This window comes from Chamaea fasciata, unplaced genomic scaffold (assembly GCF_029207755.1).
Source record: "Chamaea fasciata isolate MVZ Bird 193981 ecotype frontalis unplaced genomic scaffold, bChaFas1.0.hap1 SCAF_1, whole genome shotgun sequence".
NCBI classification, from domain to species: Eukaryota; Metazoa; Chordata; class Aves; order Passeriformes; family Sylviidae; genus Chamaea; species Chamaea fasciata.
Window position 1 is genome coordinate 19,469,497 of NW_027094086.1, and position 16,365 is coordinate 19,485,861.

The following is a 16,365-nucleotide window of genomic DNA, read 5'->3' on the forward strand; positions in this document are numbered from 1 at the left end:
GAGCAAGCTAATAGGTGCTACTACAAAGCCACTTAAACCCTGCAACAAGTGCTAACAACTGGGCTTGGGACAGTGAATGTAAGGAATGTTAAGGAGTCAAAAACACACCACGAGGTCTCACATTTGTAAGGTCAAGTTTCAAAACATGTATATCATTCTTATTTTCCACTGCTAAATGTGGTGGGGTGGGAGCAAGTGGTTTCAAAAATAATCAATGTATTTGCAGTCATTCACTCCACACAAGTTTCACTTCTGTATGCACTTAAGAGATGTACTAGCACAGAAGCATAAAATGAGCTCTAAGGATGCTGGTGATGCCAAGAGCCTCCTTGCAAAAGTTTCTGTATCGAACCCATGGTGTACTCTGTTTTTCAGCCTGTCTAATAGGGGCTCTGGTACCTGACAGTGAATGACTGACTATAAAAATCAAGATTCAGCTTACTCGCTTGAGGCATGTTGTGCTGCCAGATCAAAGTGCACACATTTGGCATCCTGAAAATGCACTACTATTGCTCTCTGCAAATGTGTGGCACAAAAACCGGGGACAATGATCCTTAGAATCCTGAGACAATGATCCTTATATATTCCTTTTAAAAAGAAGTACAGTAAACTTAGAAACAATGTCCCAGGTAAAACAGAAAGTTTTTGTTTGTTTGTTTGTTTTTTGTTTTTTTTTAAAGCTACACTGATTTTATACTGGGTATAATTCTAACTTTAGTTAGCAAGAAACTGGAGTGGGAAGGGAGAATATTCAGAATTTTAAAAAAATGCAGGCAATTGAGAAGCGACATGCCAAAGAAATATAGCAGCTTACTTCCTTATCTCTCAGCTAGCCCTTGTTATATTTCAATTATATTTTGAAACCAGTATCCTATACTGGTGTGACCAACTGTCTAGCTTCCTGTAATGTCCCATCTGCCACCTTCTACAAAAAAAAAGTGTCTCATTCTGCTCCTTTTAAAGCCAATCTTGAAAGATTTTAGCTACCTGCAGGCATTTCTGGGCAGCCAAACAAGCGAAGTTGGCTGCAGACATTTCTCAGCATCAGGCTGCCAAAAGCCACAGGGTCATCTGCTCCCTTTCCTTCCCCCACACTACAGCTCAGCTGCGCCTACACCACTCCTGTCGCCTTGGTCCAGCCTGTTCTGAAACACACCAGCCACAGATTTACTGCAACTCCTGAATTTCTTCCAGCTCTTCACTCTCATTAATATTAGGAAGCTCTTTCTCCTAGCTAACCTAAATCTCTCTTGCTGATACCTTGCTGAGTCTGGAAGGTTCACCTGACGCCATCCTTCATGTCGTTCCATGGCTTGTGATCCAGGTGAAACCAAGAGGCAAGGAAAATCCTCCACCATGGATGCATGTAGGATTAAGATAGTATTTTGACTTGGAAGAGGTGAATTGACCATAGTGAGAAGGGAAACAGGACTCAGATAAAATACTGGATCTCAAAAGAGAAGAATATGATCTGGAATTTAACAAATATAAACAAGAAAATCCAACATTTAATGTAGTAAATGCAACTGCATCCAGGAGGAAGCAACAGTGTAAAAGCAAAGCAGTAAGACTAAGTACTATAAGGTCCACTGCAGAATTAAAAATTAGCAATAGCAGAACCAGGCCTGCTTCAACACACGCAGAAGAGAAGCAAGTAACATATTTTGGATCTACTATTGTTTTCTGTTTTATTGCTCTCTTCCCTTTATGTTAATTTGCCCCAGTTTTCTTCCAAAAGTGAGGACAACAGCTTGCAGTAGGGGGAGAGAGGGAAGAATCCTTCCTCACCTCCCAAGCTTCGAGGCACACCTCCCTCAGCTCCCCTAAACTTGTCTTTAATGTCCTCACACATCACAGGAGTTCCACTTTCTTGTTTAAAAAAAGTGGCCACTCGCCCCCCAGATCAGAGATTGTCGTGTGGAAAAGAAAGCTTCAAAGAAAAATAACTATTTTGGGAAATGTGAGATGCTTTTAAATAAATACATAAATAATAATTACTAACATAAGCTTTTATTAAAAATAGTATCTTCTATGCATTTCAGATACGAAATCTAATGTCAAAAACAAGATATAAAAGCTAATCTGTGACAGGAAGAATTTTAAATTATAAGACATATTCTCAGAGTGGGAATAATCTACATAAACAGTGATGATATCTCATATGTTATGTAGTTTTTCCTAAATGCATGAGTAGTGTTAAGTAGCAGCCTCCTTCCCTTACAGCACAGAAAGGACAGTATTTTGTTGATGCAAAATTAAATTATTTCCCAAATATGCTAAAAGAGCTCAAAAAACTATATTTAATGATTCAAAAAATGTAAAGCATGTTGTAAACACATTAAAATGCATCAGTAAAAAGAAAGGATGCAAAAGTTTATTAATAATTTTAAGTTAATTAAGATTGGACATGACTTTTACAGAATCACAGAATCATTTAGGTTGGAAAGGTTCTCTGCGATCATTAAGAAAAATTGAGTCCTTTCCCTGATCACCACCTTTTCAACCAGACCATGGCACTAAGTGTCACATCCAGTCATTCCTCGAACACCTCCACGGATGGTGACTCCACAACCTCCCTGGGCAGCCTGTTCCAATGTTTAACAATCCTTTCTGTGCAGAAATTCCTCCAATGCCCACCCCAAAAACATCCCCTGGCACATCTTGAGGACATTTCCTCTTGTCCTGACACTGGTTACCTGGGAAAAGAGACTGACCCCCCTCCTCGCTACAACCAATGAAACAATATAAATAAGAAACCATATGAAGGCCAACGAGGCTATGCATATAATTTACCGTGCATGGAATATCAGGACACCCAAATAAATCCAGAAAAAGTAACATCATCAGTAGAATACTAGCTGTGCAGTCCTTGTGGCAGGGAAGATAAGGACAGCAAGCAACAATGCCTCCCATGCTCTTTGCTCTGGAGCCCTAATGGCTGAAGCTGATTTGCCTTTTGAGCTTCCTTGGAGTCTGAGGAGCCACCAGGGGATTAGATTGATGAACTTGTTCTCCAGGCTTGATAAATGAGGCTCAGAACATTTATAAGCTTCACTCAGTACTGAATTTCTCAGGCCAAGCTCTGAATTTCTTTGCCCATACTTTGGTAATGCAAAGTAGATGTATTGCATCTGCAGAAGGACTCATTTTGCCACTGGCCGTGGGATACTTCAACATCATTAGAAAAGGAGCTACAGCCAAACAGTGAGTAAAGTTCAGCAAAATTAAAGTATTTCAAATAAAAAATTTTTAGGACCTAGTAAGAGTCAATACCTCCTTCTGACTAGAATATGCTATTTTTATATACTCACAGTCACTTACATTGTATGTTTGTATATATATGTATGTATATACAGTTACTATATTTTTACATATATATTTTAAATATCCATTTTTAATATATTTATGTATTCACACATACTATACTAACAATACTTACTAGAAATACTGAGAGGGTTTTTTCTGTTCCAAACGTTCAAACCCACACTTTCACAGAGCACAGTTAATTTGGCTGGCAATGAAACAACCAGAAATAACTTTAATTTCCATCCTTCTTGAAAATTTATAGGCTACTTCTCTCAAGCATATTCAGATGGAAAGGGAACTGATCTTTGATATTTTGATCATTCGATCACACTGTATGAAAGTGATCAGCAAGCAGTCACTGTCTTAACTGAAACCACAGGTCCATTCCTTTAAGTAATTTATTTATTTAACAAAGATAGACAATAATTTAAAATATTGTTATTGTTACAATGATATGGTGTCTTGGTCTTCACTTTTTATTAACAAACTAATTTTGACACTGTCAAAATGTGGCTTTTCACTCCAGGATTTTCTCTACAGCACACTTTTATTCCAAACAATTGCCCACTATGGCATCCACAAGTCTTATGGAAAGCATCTGTTGATGTTTTCATAATCTTATGCATTTGTATGTCCAGACAGCACATCTTGACAACACACTGAGCACAACAAAGTGCTACCACAGTTGCACAGGCAACAACATCTCAGTGCTTTTTTCCACTACCAGTGTACCCTAAGGCTAACTATCCTTGGGCAGGCACAGCTTTATGTGTAGTAGGAAAAAAATACCCATGAGCTTCCAGGACATTATATTTTTAAATGGTCAAAGAGAGAGAACAAGCTTCCTAGTCTTTCAGTTCCATGCCCATTGTAACTACCGAATTCATGCCTTAACAATGCAAACATCTTCATAGACACCAACACTTCCATAGCCTTATGTGCCACTAAAATGATAGAACTAGAATTTCCCAGGCTTGTGAAATGTGAAACTACGTGTCAAAATTTTAGAAACTGAATTTTATTTCAGAATAAAAAAAGATAGTGTTAACATTTAGTGAGAAGAGAATTACTTCTAAAACTGCTGAATATTTAAATCTGGCATTTTATATCTGCCTAGTCTATAATATGAATGTTTCCTAAATAAGAAGAATTATCATTATAAAAGGAATGAATTGAAAAATTTTCCTCAGAGGACAACATTTAATACTGAATTTCTCATCTTAAATACAGGTATAGAACTCGTGCCTGTCAGGTATTGTAGTGCAGTGAGCTACATGAATGACCTTAAATGAAGATTAATAAATTATTTCTCTTACATGAAGTTTTTAAATAAGAGGACATCCCATCCTAAAAGTTGTGTCACAAATTTAGCAAAATCAACAATAGCAAAACAAGCATCTTAAAGCCTATGGTACAGAGAAGATTAGACTAGGTAGAAGACTATTAAGATTTGACATAGTGTAGAGGCACAAAAATATGTTGCTGCTCAAGTTTATTGCAGTGATTCTATAATTAAGCAGCTTTCCTTCTCTCTCTCTTTTCTCCACATCCTATAATGCAAGACTCTGGCACTTGGAGATAGCATCTCCCTCTACTGCTATCTGGGAGGCTCGGGACCAAATTTTGTTGCCTTTTTTTCTGTCCCAGGCTCCCAACTTCGCCTCATCTCTTCTGCAGAACCATCCCCTTGCTCTGCTCTCAGCAGCTGCCTGGCAGTGTGCCCCAGGGTACATTCCCACTCTCAGAAGGACCCCCTACTGAAACGAAGCTTGCCAAAATAGAACAGATAGCTTATTGAGTTTACTCCCAGGGAACTGAGTTAGTTTAATGGGAATGACTGGTAAAGTCTACTACTTAATTACAATAGTATTAGGATAAATTCTGCTTAATGGAGATGCTCACAGCAAGCACCAAGTAACTGAATTATTGTTAAAAACCTTTCAAAATGACCGGTGATAGTTTTAAAGAAATGTTAGAGTTCTGCTGTTTTGATAAACAGGTGTCAAAATGAACCATGGGTATGTGTAGTTCAAAAAAGGGCTACTGTTAAGGAAATGAGGTTAAAAAACAAGAGCAATTTTCTGTAAAAATCCCCTTCTGATATTACGGAAATAACCAAATAATAAATGAAGGACAAAAAAGGAAACATGAATCCTGTCTTACTTGTATGTCCTTTAAATATTCACTAACTTAAAATGAAGGCTATGGTATGATGTGCAGTACTAATGCCAGTGTACCAACAGTATTCAGACAGAAAAAAGGATTGAAGTTCTCCTATACTGTACCATGTTGCTTCATCCCCTGAGATCTGGAAACTAATTCTGCAAGTTGAAAATAAAATGCTTTTGGATTTTTCCAAAACAGGGTGTTTATTCAGATCCTAACCACATCTTGCTGTCATATTATTAGCATGGTTTAAATGTGTATAAATGTAAATAAAATATAAATAAAAATAACTTCTTTTTTAAAAAAAGCATCTAAACTACAATTGTGCATGGAAGTTTTAAAAATGCTTCTTTTGTTATTGCATTCTCCTAAACTACATGTCTAAATAAATGGGAGAACACTTGGTAAAAGGTAAAGTAATGTGAGGTGAGATGAGATGTTCTGAAAGATCATTGTGGATGGCCACGTGGACATCTTGGCATATCTCAATATTTTAAAAAATATTTCAGTTTGTATGAAGGCCTCAAGTTGCGCCAGAGGAGGTTTACACTAGATATGAGGAAAGTGTCTTCACTTTGGCAGGCATTGGAACAGGCTGCCCAGAGAAGTGGTGGAATCACCATGCCCAAGGTGTTCAAAAGACTTTTGAGTGTGCTACATGGGGACATGATTCAGTGGTGAACACAGCGGCGCTGGATTAACACTTGGACTTGATGATCTCAGAGGTACTTTCCAACCTCAATGATTCTATGGTTCTAAGCAGCCAATCCCAACAAATGCACAGCACATCAGCACGTAGCTGTTGGGTGACATCATGTGCTGTCCTAAGTGCTGCAACAAAAACATTTGCTCATGTTTGGGATGGAAGGAAGTGATCTTAAACTAGTTCGAAACATGAAGAGACTGACAGTAACAGCAGTAAAAATGTGAAAGAAATGCTTAAGATGAGAATCAAGGTTCATTACTCAGTACACGATTTCCGGTAACTAAATATAAAAATGTCTGTGCTATTAAGAGGCAAATTCTCTATTTGCAATTAAATATCTAAAGATAAAATCTACCTTATCTCTTTCCATGTTTGATTTAGAGAAAAAGAAACTTAAGACTGGCTACAGCCTGACTATGGACAGACTACCACCTCTCTGTAGCCACGCAGCACCTCCAACAAAAGTCTCCAGAAAACCCTCATGCTGCAACTCGGAAGATTAAAAGTCACTGTCTAGTACAGACATGAGGTTTCTGACCCAAAGTGACCAGCCACAGATTAGTGAGTGAATAACTTTACTGCATTTTGAACCTTGGCTCCTCAGCCCCTCACACGCTACCCAGTCAAACATGACAATCCATGAGTGTATCCAGAGATACCTCTTTGGTGCTGAACCTCCCAGATCCCATTTAAGGGTCCCTGCTGTGTCCCACTGCTTGCCTGGCCCAACCCTGCACATTCTCCTCCGGTGGATTCTCTTCACAGCCACACTGAATTCCCTTTTCCTTATCAGGCTCAAACAGGCCTGCCCTGCATGCTCTTCCCTGCAACAAGGAGACAAGAATGGCGAGCTGAATACAGCAGGATCATTGTTTTGCTTCTCAAAACCCTGCCATGGGCACAGATTAACACCAAAAACTAGATGGCAGCGGCCAAGGGAAAGGCTTCCTGGAATGCCTCCACACTACCGCCAGAGCGACGACTGTTCGACAACCGTCGTGGGCTACGTGGTTCAGGGCTGCTTTTGTTTCCATGGGCCTCATTCCCATCAAGCTGTCCCCTCAAACAGGGAAAATATTTACAGCTGAAAAAGGCAAGTGAGCAGCTTTTTCTTAACTAGGTCTCTGGTGCCTTAAATTCAGATCTGCTTACACTCAGCAGCTCCTCTTTCAGTGGTCTGTTTGTCCAGACCAGAGAGGTCTTCTATTCTTTTCACCTGCATGGTCATATTAGACTTGGCATTTCTGCAACCCCACTTTCCTGCTACACAGGAATCACAAACTAGAAGTCTGATGCACCAAAATATATTTCTACCTATTTGTGGGTATCCATGAACTAGTGAATTTTCTGTGATGCAGCAAGACACAGATTTGGAGCCTTCACGGTCAAATTGTGTTGTCTTCCATTCTACAGCTGAGTTCTCACCAGCTGTAAATAGCCAGTAGTATTGTTCAAACTCTTCACGGCTACATTTGTCTAAAGAGCAAGATTATATTACATCTCAAGAAGAATCTGGAAACATGTAGACATGTTCATTTTCTTGGCTTGAAAGATATTCCTACGCATTTAGTTTTCTAGGGACTACCCAACTACTATGGAGCAGCGGATGGAAAGTGAAAGTAGTGGAAGGAAATGGAAGGCAGTAAACTCCATGCCCAATTGTGCTGACAGATGCAAATTACGCATGCAGCTGAGAGCACAGGAATTTCAGTAGTTTGGCAAAATTACAGGAACAGACATTTAAAAGTATCTAAATAGGAGGTTTATCACTTTAAGTATAATAGAAGTATCTAAATAGGTATCTAAAAATATTTAAGAATGATACAAGAAGTTCCTAAGGTCAAACTGGAATAAAACTTAAACACCTAGACAAGTTTTAAGATCCGAGACTCACTTGCTAAAAAACCTGTCTTAAGATTTTATGCTGGCTGAATGCAGATTGTTTCAACAGTAACGGGTAATAAGAGCATATAGAATTTCATAATGTAACTCATGATTACTGGCTAAACTAGATGAGAAAAATTAAGAACTTTATTAGTCATTGAGCTCTTTTAAGTCCACTTTAGTTTGAGTATTCTTCAGTCCTGATGTGGATCTTGCTCTACCATTTTTCCCAACAGTGCCGCAACACTGTTGATGATATCAACACCTGCTATTCCTTTTGCAATTGTGAACAGCCTTAAAATAATTTTTGTTCAAGGTACCCAATCTTGCACCACTCTGAGATGTGTACTGCTAACATATCTCAAGACAGAAACTTGAAAGATCTAAAATGCAGTTGACATCTGGCACAGTGACTCAATTAAATTCCGTGCTGAATTAATTAACATGCTCCATCTCACGAGCCAACAGCACCAAGACCGTATTCAGCAATGCAGCACTGCTAGAAACAAGAAGCACTTCAACAGGATATTATTACATGTACAGGTTGCATTTAGTGCAGAGTGCAAGGGCAATAAGTAAGCTCTGACTGTTACAGCTTGAATGAATCTCACGAGGTACTGTCACATTGCAAACTCTAAACAGTACAGTCAGGTAAGATATTTGTAGTCAGACACAAACATATTTCCCAATAAAGACAGCAGCTTCAAAAATGATGGTATTTACTCACCTGGGGGGTCCCTGAATTTTTCTTTCCTTTTCTCTCTATACAAAAAAATCCACATTGAAACTCTTTTCCAAAATTTTGGTGTTTATAGCAGTGCAATGTTTGAGGTTCTCCTTCAGAAAAGAAATAAACCTGTTTTCAGCTGCTCATGTGAATGTTTGATTGAATTCTAGGGATTTGAGGCTCTACCCAAATGAGCTTCCCAAAACAGACATAAATAAACTACGTAAAGAATCTCAACTCCCCTGATGAACAACAGAGAACATGTACAATAGTGAGGTAAGTAATCAAATGTGTCAAAAAACCCCCAGAATCATTTCAAGAAAAAAAAAATAAAAGAAAACCATATAGAGGCTGATGCTGAAGTTTTGTTGCCTTAACAGCATCAAAAGGTCTGTATTTCTTCACACAGCATTTTAAAGTAACAAATGTATAATTACAGGAAACATCTGATATTTGGGAAAAGGAAAAAAAAAATACTTAGAATCAGAGAATAACTCAGGTTGGAAGTGATCTCTGGATGTCATCCAGTCCAAACTCCTGCTCAAAGCAGGGCAAACTTCAAAGTTAGATGCAACTTTGAAGTTAAATTAGATTGCTCAAGATGATACCCAGTTCTGACTTTTTCAAGGGATGGAGTTGTTCCATCAGAACAGTATTTCTCAGGGCTAAAATTCTGTTAACAGAAACTTTTTCAGATTTCCAAATGTGTATTAATTTGCAGGCAAAACAAAAGTAAAATCTTTCAAATGTTAGTAAAAATAGACTTTATGATTTTTAATTTGAAAATAGAAAAAGTATCTTTCCAGTTTAGTGAGAAAAAAGTCCTGAAGATTTTTATCACACATCTCTGTGAATTACACTGAGAAAGTTGTTCTAGCCCATTACAATCAAAAAATTAAAAGTCAGTTCTGCACACTGCTTAATTACCAGTTCATTTAAAGCCAACTACCTTAGCTAGATGTTTGTGATACAGCAAAGGTGGTATTTGTCCAAATTACCAAAACCAGTAACAGACCTTAAAACATTCCTGTGCTATTAAGGGAGAAGAAAAGTCCTGCTAGGTTTTTGGTTATTCTACAACTCCATTAGGGAAAAAATCCTAAAAAAACACAAAAAAAAAACCCCAACCAACCAACCAACCAACCAAAAAAAAAAAAAAATCCAAAAAACAAAACCAAAATTATTGTATGATTGGCTGCTGATACGTTGCAAATTAATCCTAAGAATATCTGATAAAGATGAATTTTGTAGAGAAGTGACAGTATCACCTCCTATACTTGAACATTATCTTCATGTTGTTTATACACCTGATGAAGCGGTACAAGTGGACAAAACCTAACTAGCATTTCTCTACCGTATGGATTCTGAACAGACTTTGAGGTACAACAGGACTAAGGTTTGTGCTATATGAAAGCTGATGAAATTAGTTATACTGGGATTTAGAAAATTATTTCAATTACAAGTGGATGCCACATATGAGCTTTTATGAAAAATATTTTGAGAATGATGTCAGGCCAATAACAAAATACATGAAGAAATAAAAATTAAATGGATCGAGAAAATGAGACAAGTTCAAATTTTCCAGTTTTTCCTTTCTAAGAAATAAGATGCTGTGACTCTGCAGTACTTCTGAAAATCTATTCTTTATTCAGCTGCCTGAATGGGAAATCTGATCTGGATTGGGAATACTGAACTCCTGGAAACTTAGATGAAGTCTCCATGCCACTTTCTGTGACATTTCTTAGCATCATTTGATGAATAAATTGTGCTAAAGAGTACAAAATAGTAAGATTTTAAATGTCTGCTATGCACTATATCCATACTATACTATGTACTCAGAATAATGCTTCACTCAAATTTTAATATGCATATTTACAGAAAGTAACATGCATACTACCCAGCAATCCTTAGAAAGAGAAGTCCATTATATAGGCATAAGTTCTCCAGGGAGGAGTTGAAGACAATCAATTTCCCCCTTTTACTCCCCGGTGCACATAACCCCTCTCACACTGTCCCAAGTGATACATCAGCAACTCAGCGCTCCTCACTCTCTTCAGGTCCTCCAAGGGCAGGACGATACCCAGTGCTGATGAACACTGGGAAGATCAGTTTCTCCATTTGCTGCACAGATATGTGCACCCCAAATGCCTGTAATCCCCTCCTGTGAAACCATCCCACACATCTTTATGCTAAATACATTCAATGCAAGGTCTGTAAAAGCCAACAGTGATCCAGCTGCAGATAATGGTTCTTCACAAATATCCCACAGGGCAATTCATGTTCCAAGACTGTTTAAACCCTTCTCGAGATATTAGTTGTTTCCTTCCTGATATTTTCAGAAAATTAATCTGAACTATACACAAATAATATTGAAGCTCAGACTTAAAACCAACACAAACAAAGATGAAATGAAGACCTAGAAACAACATGATTTTCAGTGCACTGAAGTGAGATCAGCAAAGCATTACTTTTAAGTAAAATGGTCCACATACTTTCTGCAATCAGAATAAAAAATGAGGCTAATTGAGAATATATTATGTGGCAGGTGTCTTTTGATGCTTTTCAAAAAATGTGAATTTGATGAAAGATTTTGCTATGTTCAATTACATTAGGGCAAATTTAATTAATTTTATCCTAAAATAACAGTGATTTATTTTTTATATCTTTCTTTAATATAAATTAAGTATTCCCCAATTAATACAATGAAAAATTTAAAAATATTACTACTGAAACACAACACCCTGGTTCAGCAAACAAGGAAATGACATTTCCCTTCAGAAAAAGAACAAGTTAAACACTATTAACCTGTGCTCCAAATAACTTCATGTGGATGGTTGCCATAGATGAACAAATTGGAAAAGAGCCAAATACCACTGTCCGTTAAAGCTAACAATGACTGTTTTCAAATGCTCCATCTCAGGAGCAATCCAGGCTATTCCCTGAAGAATGACACACAATGTAACAAACAAAGCGTCCCGGAGCATCTACATACCAAGGTGTTATTATTCAGATCCATCTTCCCAGTGAAAGGCCCCCATGTTGTTCCAACCGGAAGCTGCTGCCGGCTCTGAATCTTGCGCTCCCCGTCTTTCTGGACCACCTCCAACTCTCCTGCAAACAAAGGAAACAAGCAGTGTTGAGAGGACTTTCACTCATGCCTTGACAACAACCACCTCTGCCTTTGTGTTGGTTTTATATGCACAATGTTCTTAGGACCAATATAATGAGAATAAATTATGCTTGTCTGAAAAACAACTGATCTTGTCATCCTGCAAAAGAAAAACAAACCTTTTTCCCTTATAATTATATTTAAATTTGGTTCAGAAAGTCCCATTCCTTTCTTCCATATTTTCACACACATTAGAGTTTGAAAGCAATTTTATTCAGAATAGCATTCCATAAGAGTTCTTAAGAAGTGCTGAGGAGGGGGGAAATGACAGCTGAAAAGAGAGAGTCCAATAGCAGCCACACCTGGTGCATTAACCTCCTTGATGCACTTTGCTGCACAAGATCGCATTTTGAAGCATGCAGCAACTAAAAATTTAAGAAACACAGCATATAGCCATGAAAAATTCACACCTCCAAGATACTACTAAAAGCATTTACTGCAATTCCAAAAGGATTTTGAACTAAGATTTTACAGGCAGTAACATTTCAGAATTAAACAAAAATTCATTTTAATTGTTAGCTTAATGTTATAGGACAAAACAAGTAAAAGCAGTGGGAAGGCTGTATAATGATTTTTTTACTGCATAATGATTTTTAGTGCATGACATATATTTTTTTAAAATAAATTTTATTTTTGAAAGCAAAGACTTAAAAATCAACACTTAAAAGAGAAACTTTTGCTTTACCTCACTTTAACTCTTCTGGATTTTTCAGTAAAGAGAAAGAATAATACAACTGTTCATTCTCATGGAGGGAAAAATAAAAATCAGTCACCACCTTTCCCCACCCCATATTTTTTCACTTTATTTCAAGATTAAAAAAATAGTCTGGACAACTCTTCTTTAAAAGCAGTCTCTTCACTACGACTATTTTTTATGAACAAATGTTTCATTTAAAAATACAGCAACAGTTGTATTTATATACACAATTTCTGACAGTATTTTCTAAATAAATTCTTGTTTCAGACTTTCATAGGGATACGATGGAACAAGGACAGGCTGATCTGTACTTTTCCTGTTAGATGTTTGACTGATTTTTTCCATTCTCTTGCACTTCCAAGCTCTTCCTGAAGGTAGGCAAAAAATCTATTGCTCTTAGAAGCAGCAGAGCTCACCTCAACTTTGCTGAAGCCATGATTTTTCATGATCTGTTTTCCATACTGCTAAAGCCCCTTGCTCCCTCCCTTTCCATACCGAACAGATGCAACAGTGAGTTCTGTCTTTTGCATCACCACGTCTCAAAAACTCCGCCCCAAATAAGGATGGTGCTTTTCCACAAACAGAGCAAAGTCCAACTGTGCAAGGAGTCAATTCCTCTCCAGATTTAAAACTGGTGTTTGTTGTGAAATGAACCTTGGGCTGAAGGAAGTGAGTAACTCCTCCTGGCTCACAGGCAGCCTGCACAGACTTCCCCAAGCTAAACATCTCCCTGGATGCCTGGATTTACATTGCTGTCAGGCTGCAAAGCTTTTCCTTGTCCACAGGGGTAATCTTGACCGTCTTCCAAAGACAAGAGTTGGCTCCAGCTTCCATTTTCAAGCACAGAAATCTAGATTTCACCACTGAGTGTTGCAGATTACAAAACTATTCTACGTAAAAGCATGCATCAGATCCTTCCTGCAAACTGGAACAAATCTAGGAAATAGAGCTGTATTGGTTTACAAAAGCTTCTCAGCATGTGGGTGAGTCCTCATCATGACAGTGCTATGACATTTTAAAAGGCAGTATGTGAGCAGGAAAGCTTATGGATTAATTATATCTAATTTACACATGTGACATATATGTGTCCAAACAGAAAAAAAAAAAAAACCCAAACAACCATAAAAGCATTTTTTCCTTCTCACAGTCACATCGTTACAAATTGTATTAGCTTTAAAAATCTCTTTATATGTTAATTATGGAAGAGAGAAATTGGAAAGTAACATGTTTATCACTTAGCCATACTGCAGCATTTTCTCTCTACACAGAGATGAAAACTGCAGCATTTGCTTGCTTTTACACACTAAAAAACAGCCATGTCTATGGACATGTCACATTTAACTGATACCAGAGGAATCATGAGAATCTTTGAAAACCCTTTTAAAAAATAATTCAGACTCCCTTTCTGCCACTGACATTTTTCATTTGAAAAGGGTTCAGACACAGTCAAACAGTGACTCCTTATCTGTACCTGTGGATTTACAAGCAGGCCTGTCTTTTAATGGATTAAGAACGACAAACTTAGGGCAGATCAACCAGTGATATCCAAAAAGCTACCAAAGTTTTAAGGTACATATCATTACACATTATATTTTAAATAAAATTGATAACATGAATCTTATACCTGATAAATAGTTCACATCTGAGGCAAGCATAAGAACAAGCATTTTTTCCAAATATAATTTTCCCTTCTGTTGATAATTAAATAAGTTACTGTGGATAAAGACTCTCTTATTCTCTTTTGCTACAGTTCCAAGCTGTAGTTCAGGCAATATTCAATATATGTGAATACTTTGAAATGTACTGCCTATGGGGTAACATCATGCTGAATTGTACTGAAACTGCTGTTTTTCCCCACCCACTTAGAACATCATGAAAGAGGACTAAATTTCTGACAAGGTAAAAAAATGTTTTGCTGTAAAACCATTCTGTTTGTTTTCATCACAGTTCTCCAAAAAAGATACATTTCTCTCTTGTCACCATGACTAGCAGTCATTTTAATGCTATGGGTGACTGTCAGAGTTGGAAGGACAAACTACTTGCATTTTTTGGCAAAACAAGACAATCTGGTTATCCTTATACAAGGTGTAGCACATTACAATTTAGTCCTTGGTGAAGATTTTTTTTCCATCTGAAAATCTTTTGTTTTTTAGAGGAAAAAAATTAACACTGCCTGCAACTTTTCTGCATTTATTTAGAACGTTTTTCTCTTCTGAATTTCCTGTTTGGTGAATGGTACCACAGTTACAGCACACGGGCTCAGTCTCCCACTTAATGTAACTGGGGCTGTCCCTCTGCTACTACTGACTTCCCACAGGGATGCTGGTTTAAATGCCATGCCTGTGGCTCTAAGTAATGTGTGACTTCAAGGGTGTTTGCTGAAAAATGAGAACCTCACCCTGTGACTTTTAATTAAAAGTTTGAAAAATGTGTCAACAAGACAAGATCTTCCCCTTCAGCCTCAGAGGAAGTTCAGATGTAAATCTGAAGTGCCCTCTACAGCTACCATCCCCTGCACAACTGCTCAGAATCTTCACAGATTACATCAGGAGAAGGAAGAGGATCTGAGACTTTATTGCTGTATTACCAGTCACAGTAAGAAGTTTAAAGACTCAGCAGGTACTGACTCTTCACACGTACTTGTCCATGGAAATTCCAACATGTGGGGAGGAAAGGAAAAGAAAGGATGAAAAACTGCTGCAGCTTCCTTTAATCCATGCTCAAACCCAAAGAAAGCAGAAAATTCTGTGCCAAACACTGTTAGGCTTTTCAAGTCATCAGCAATTGCGACAGACCATCTCAGTAGTGAATACAATGTTCCTTCACATAACGGCAAATTATAATAGAACTCCTTCCTACCCCTGGAATGAAATATGTGCAATACTCATAATTTCCACGCAAGGTAGAGAAGCAGTTTTACTCTCTTCATCCTAGACTAGTCAGCTCTCCGACTGAAAAGGACAGCAAGAAGTGTAACAGAAGCACCACTAAGAAATGTAATTAGAGAGAAAGTGATGCTCTGCTTTTAGTTTTTGTGAGTAAGGTAAAAAATTTACTAAAGAGACATTTAGTGATATTTACTAGCCCCTTCCTTGCCATGGAGCAAGTGTTTTTTGTTGGCTTCTTTTTCCCCCAGTTTGCTCTTCAGGAACACACTTATTTCTAGCTTGCTGAGTAAGTTTATACAAAATATTTGAGACACATAGTATGGGCTAATCAATTTTGGTAAAAGATAATGCTGTTAGTGCTGTGGGCTGTTTCTCTTATCTTGTTGATGTAGCATACTTTTAAAGTCTGTGATTACTCAAAGACTTATGATAGCTGCACTGTAAAAGAAGCCTCAAGTCATGACTCACTAGTACAGCTATAAAACATCCCATGGCTTTTAAGATATTAGGCCACCTTGGTGGATAGAAAACCAGAATGAAAGGACTCAATTTAGGATTCTTTTCATACATGCATACATTGTTTCAGGCATGTCACACAGGGCTTCCATTAAACAGGAGACAGAGAGGTCAGTTTAGCGTGGTATCCTTTCACAGCACAATCAGGATAATTTAAAAAAACTCTCCACAAAACACAGAGTACACAGGAATCCAACAAGAGCTTTGGGCCCTTAACAGGATTTGACCACAGTCTGACTACCAGAAAAATTCAACTACATATACTATTTCTGAAACAAAATAATACTGGCTTTCATTCATCTACCT

The 16,365-nt window shown here is 37.6% G+C and overlaps 1 protein-coding gene across 1 annotated transcript in view; it reads right to left on the bottom strand.

Annotated features, from left to right (window-relative positions):
• The window catches only part of ZFPM2 (zinc finger protein, FOG family member 2), a 307,216-nt gene that overhangs the window by 149,406 nt on the left and 141,445 nt on the right, over nucleotides 1-16,365 (bottom strand). The window contains exon 4 of the mRNA XM_066177442.1: nucleotides 11,782-11,900. Coding sequence (XP_066033539.1) covers nucleotides 11,782-11,900 — 119 coding nt within the window. The remainder of the gene's footprint in view (nucleotides 1-11,781; nucleotides 11,901-16,365) is intronic.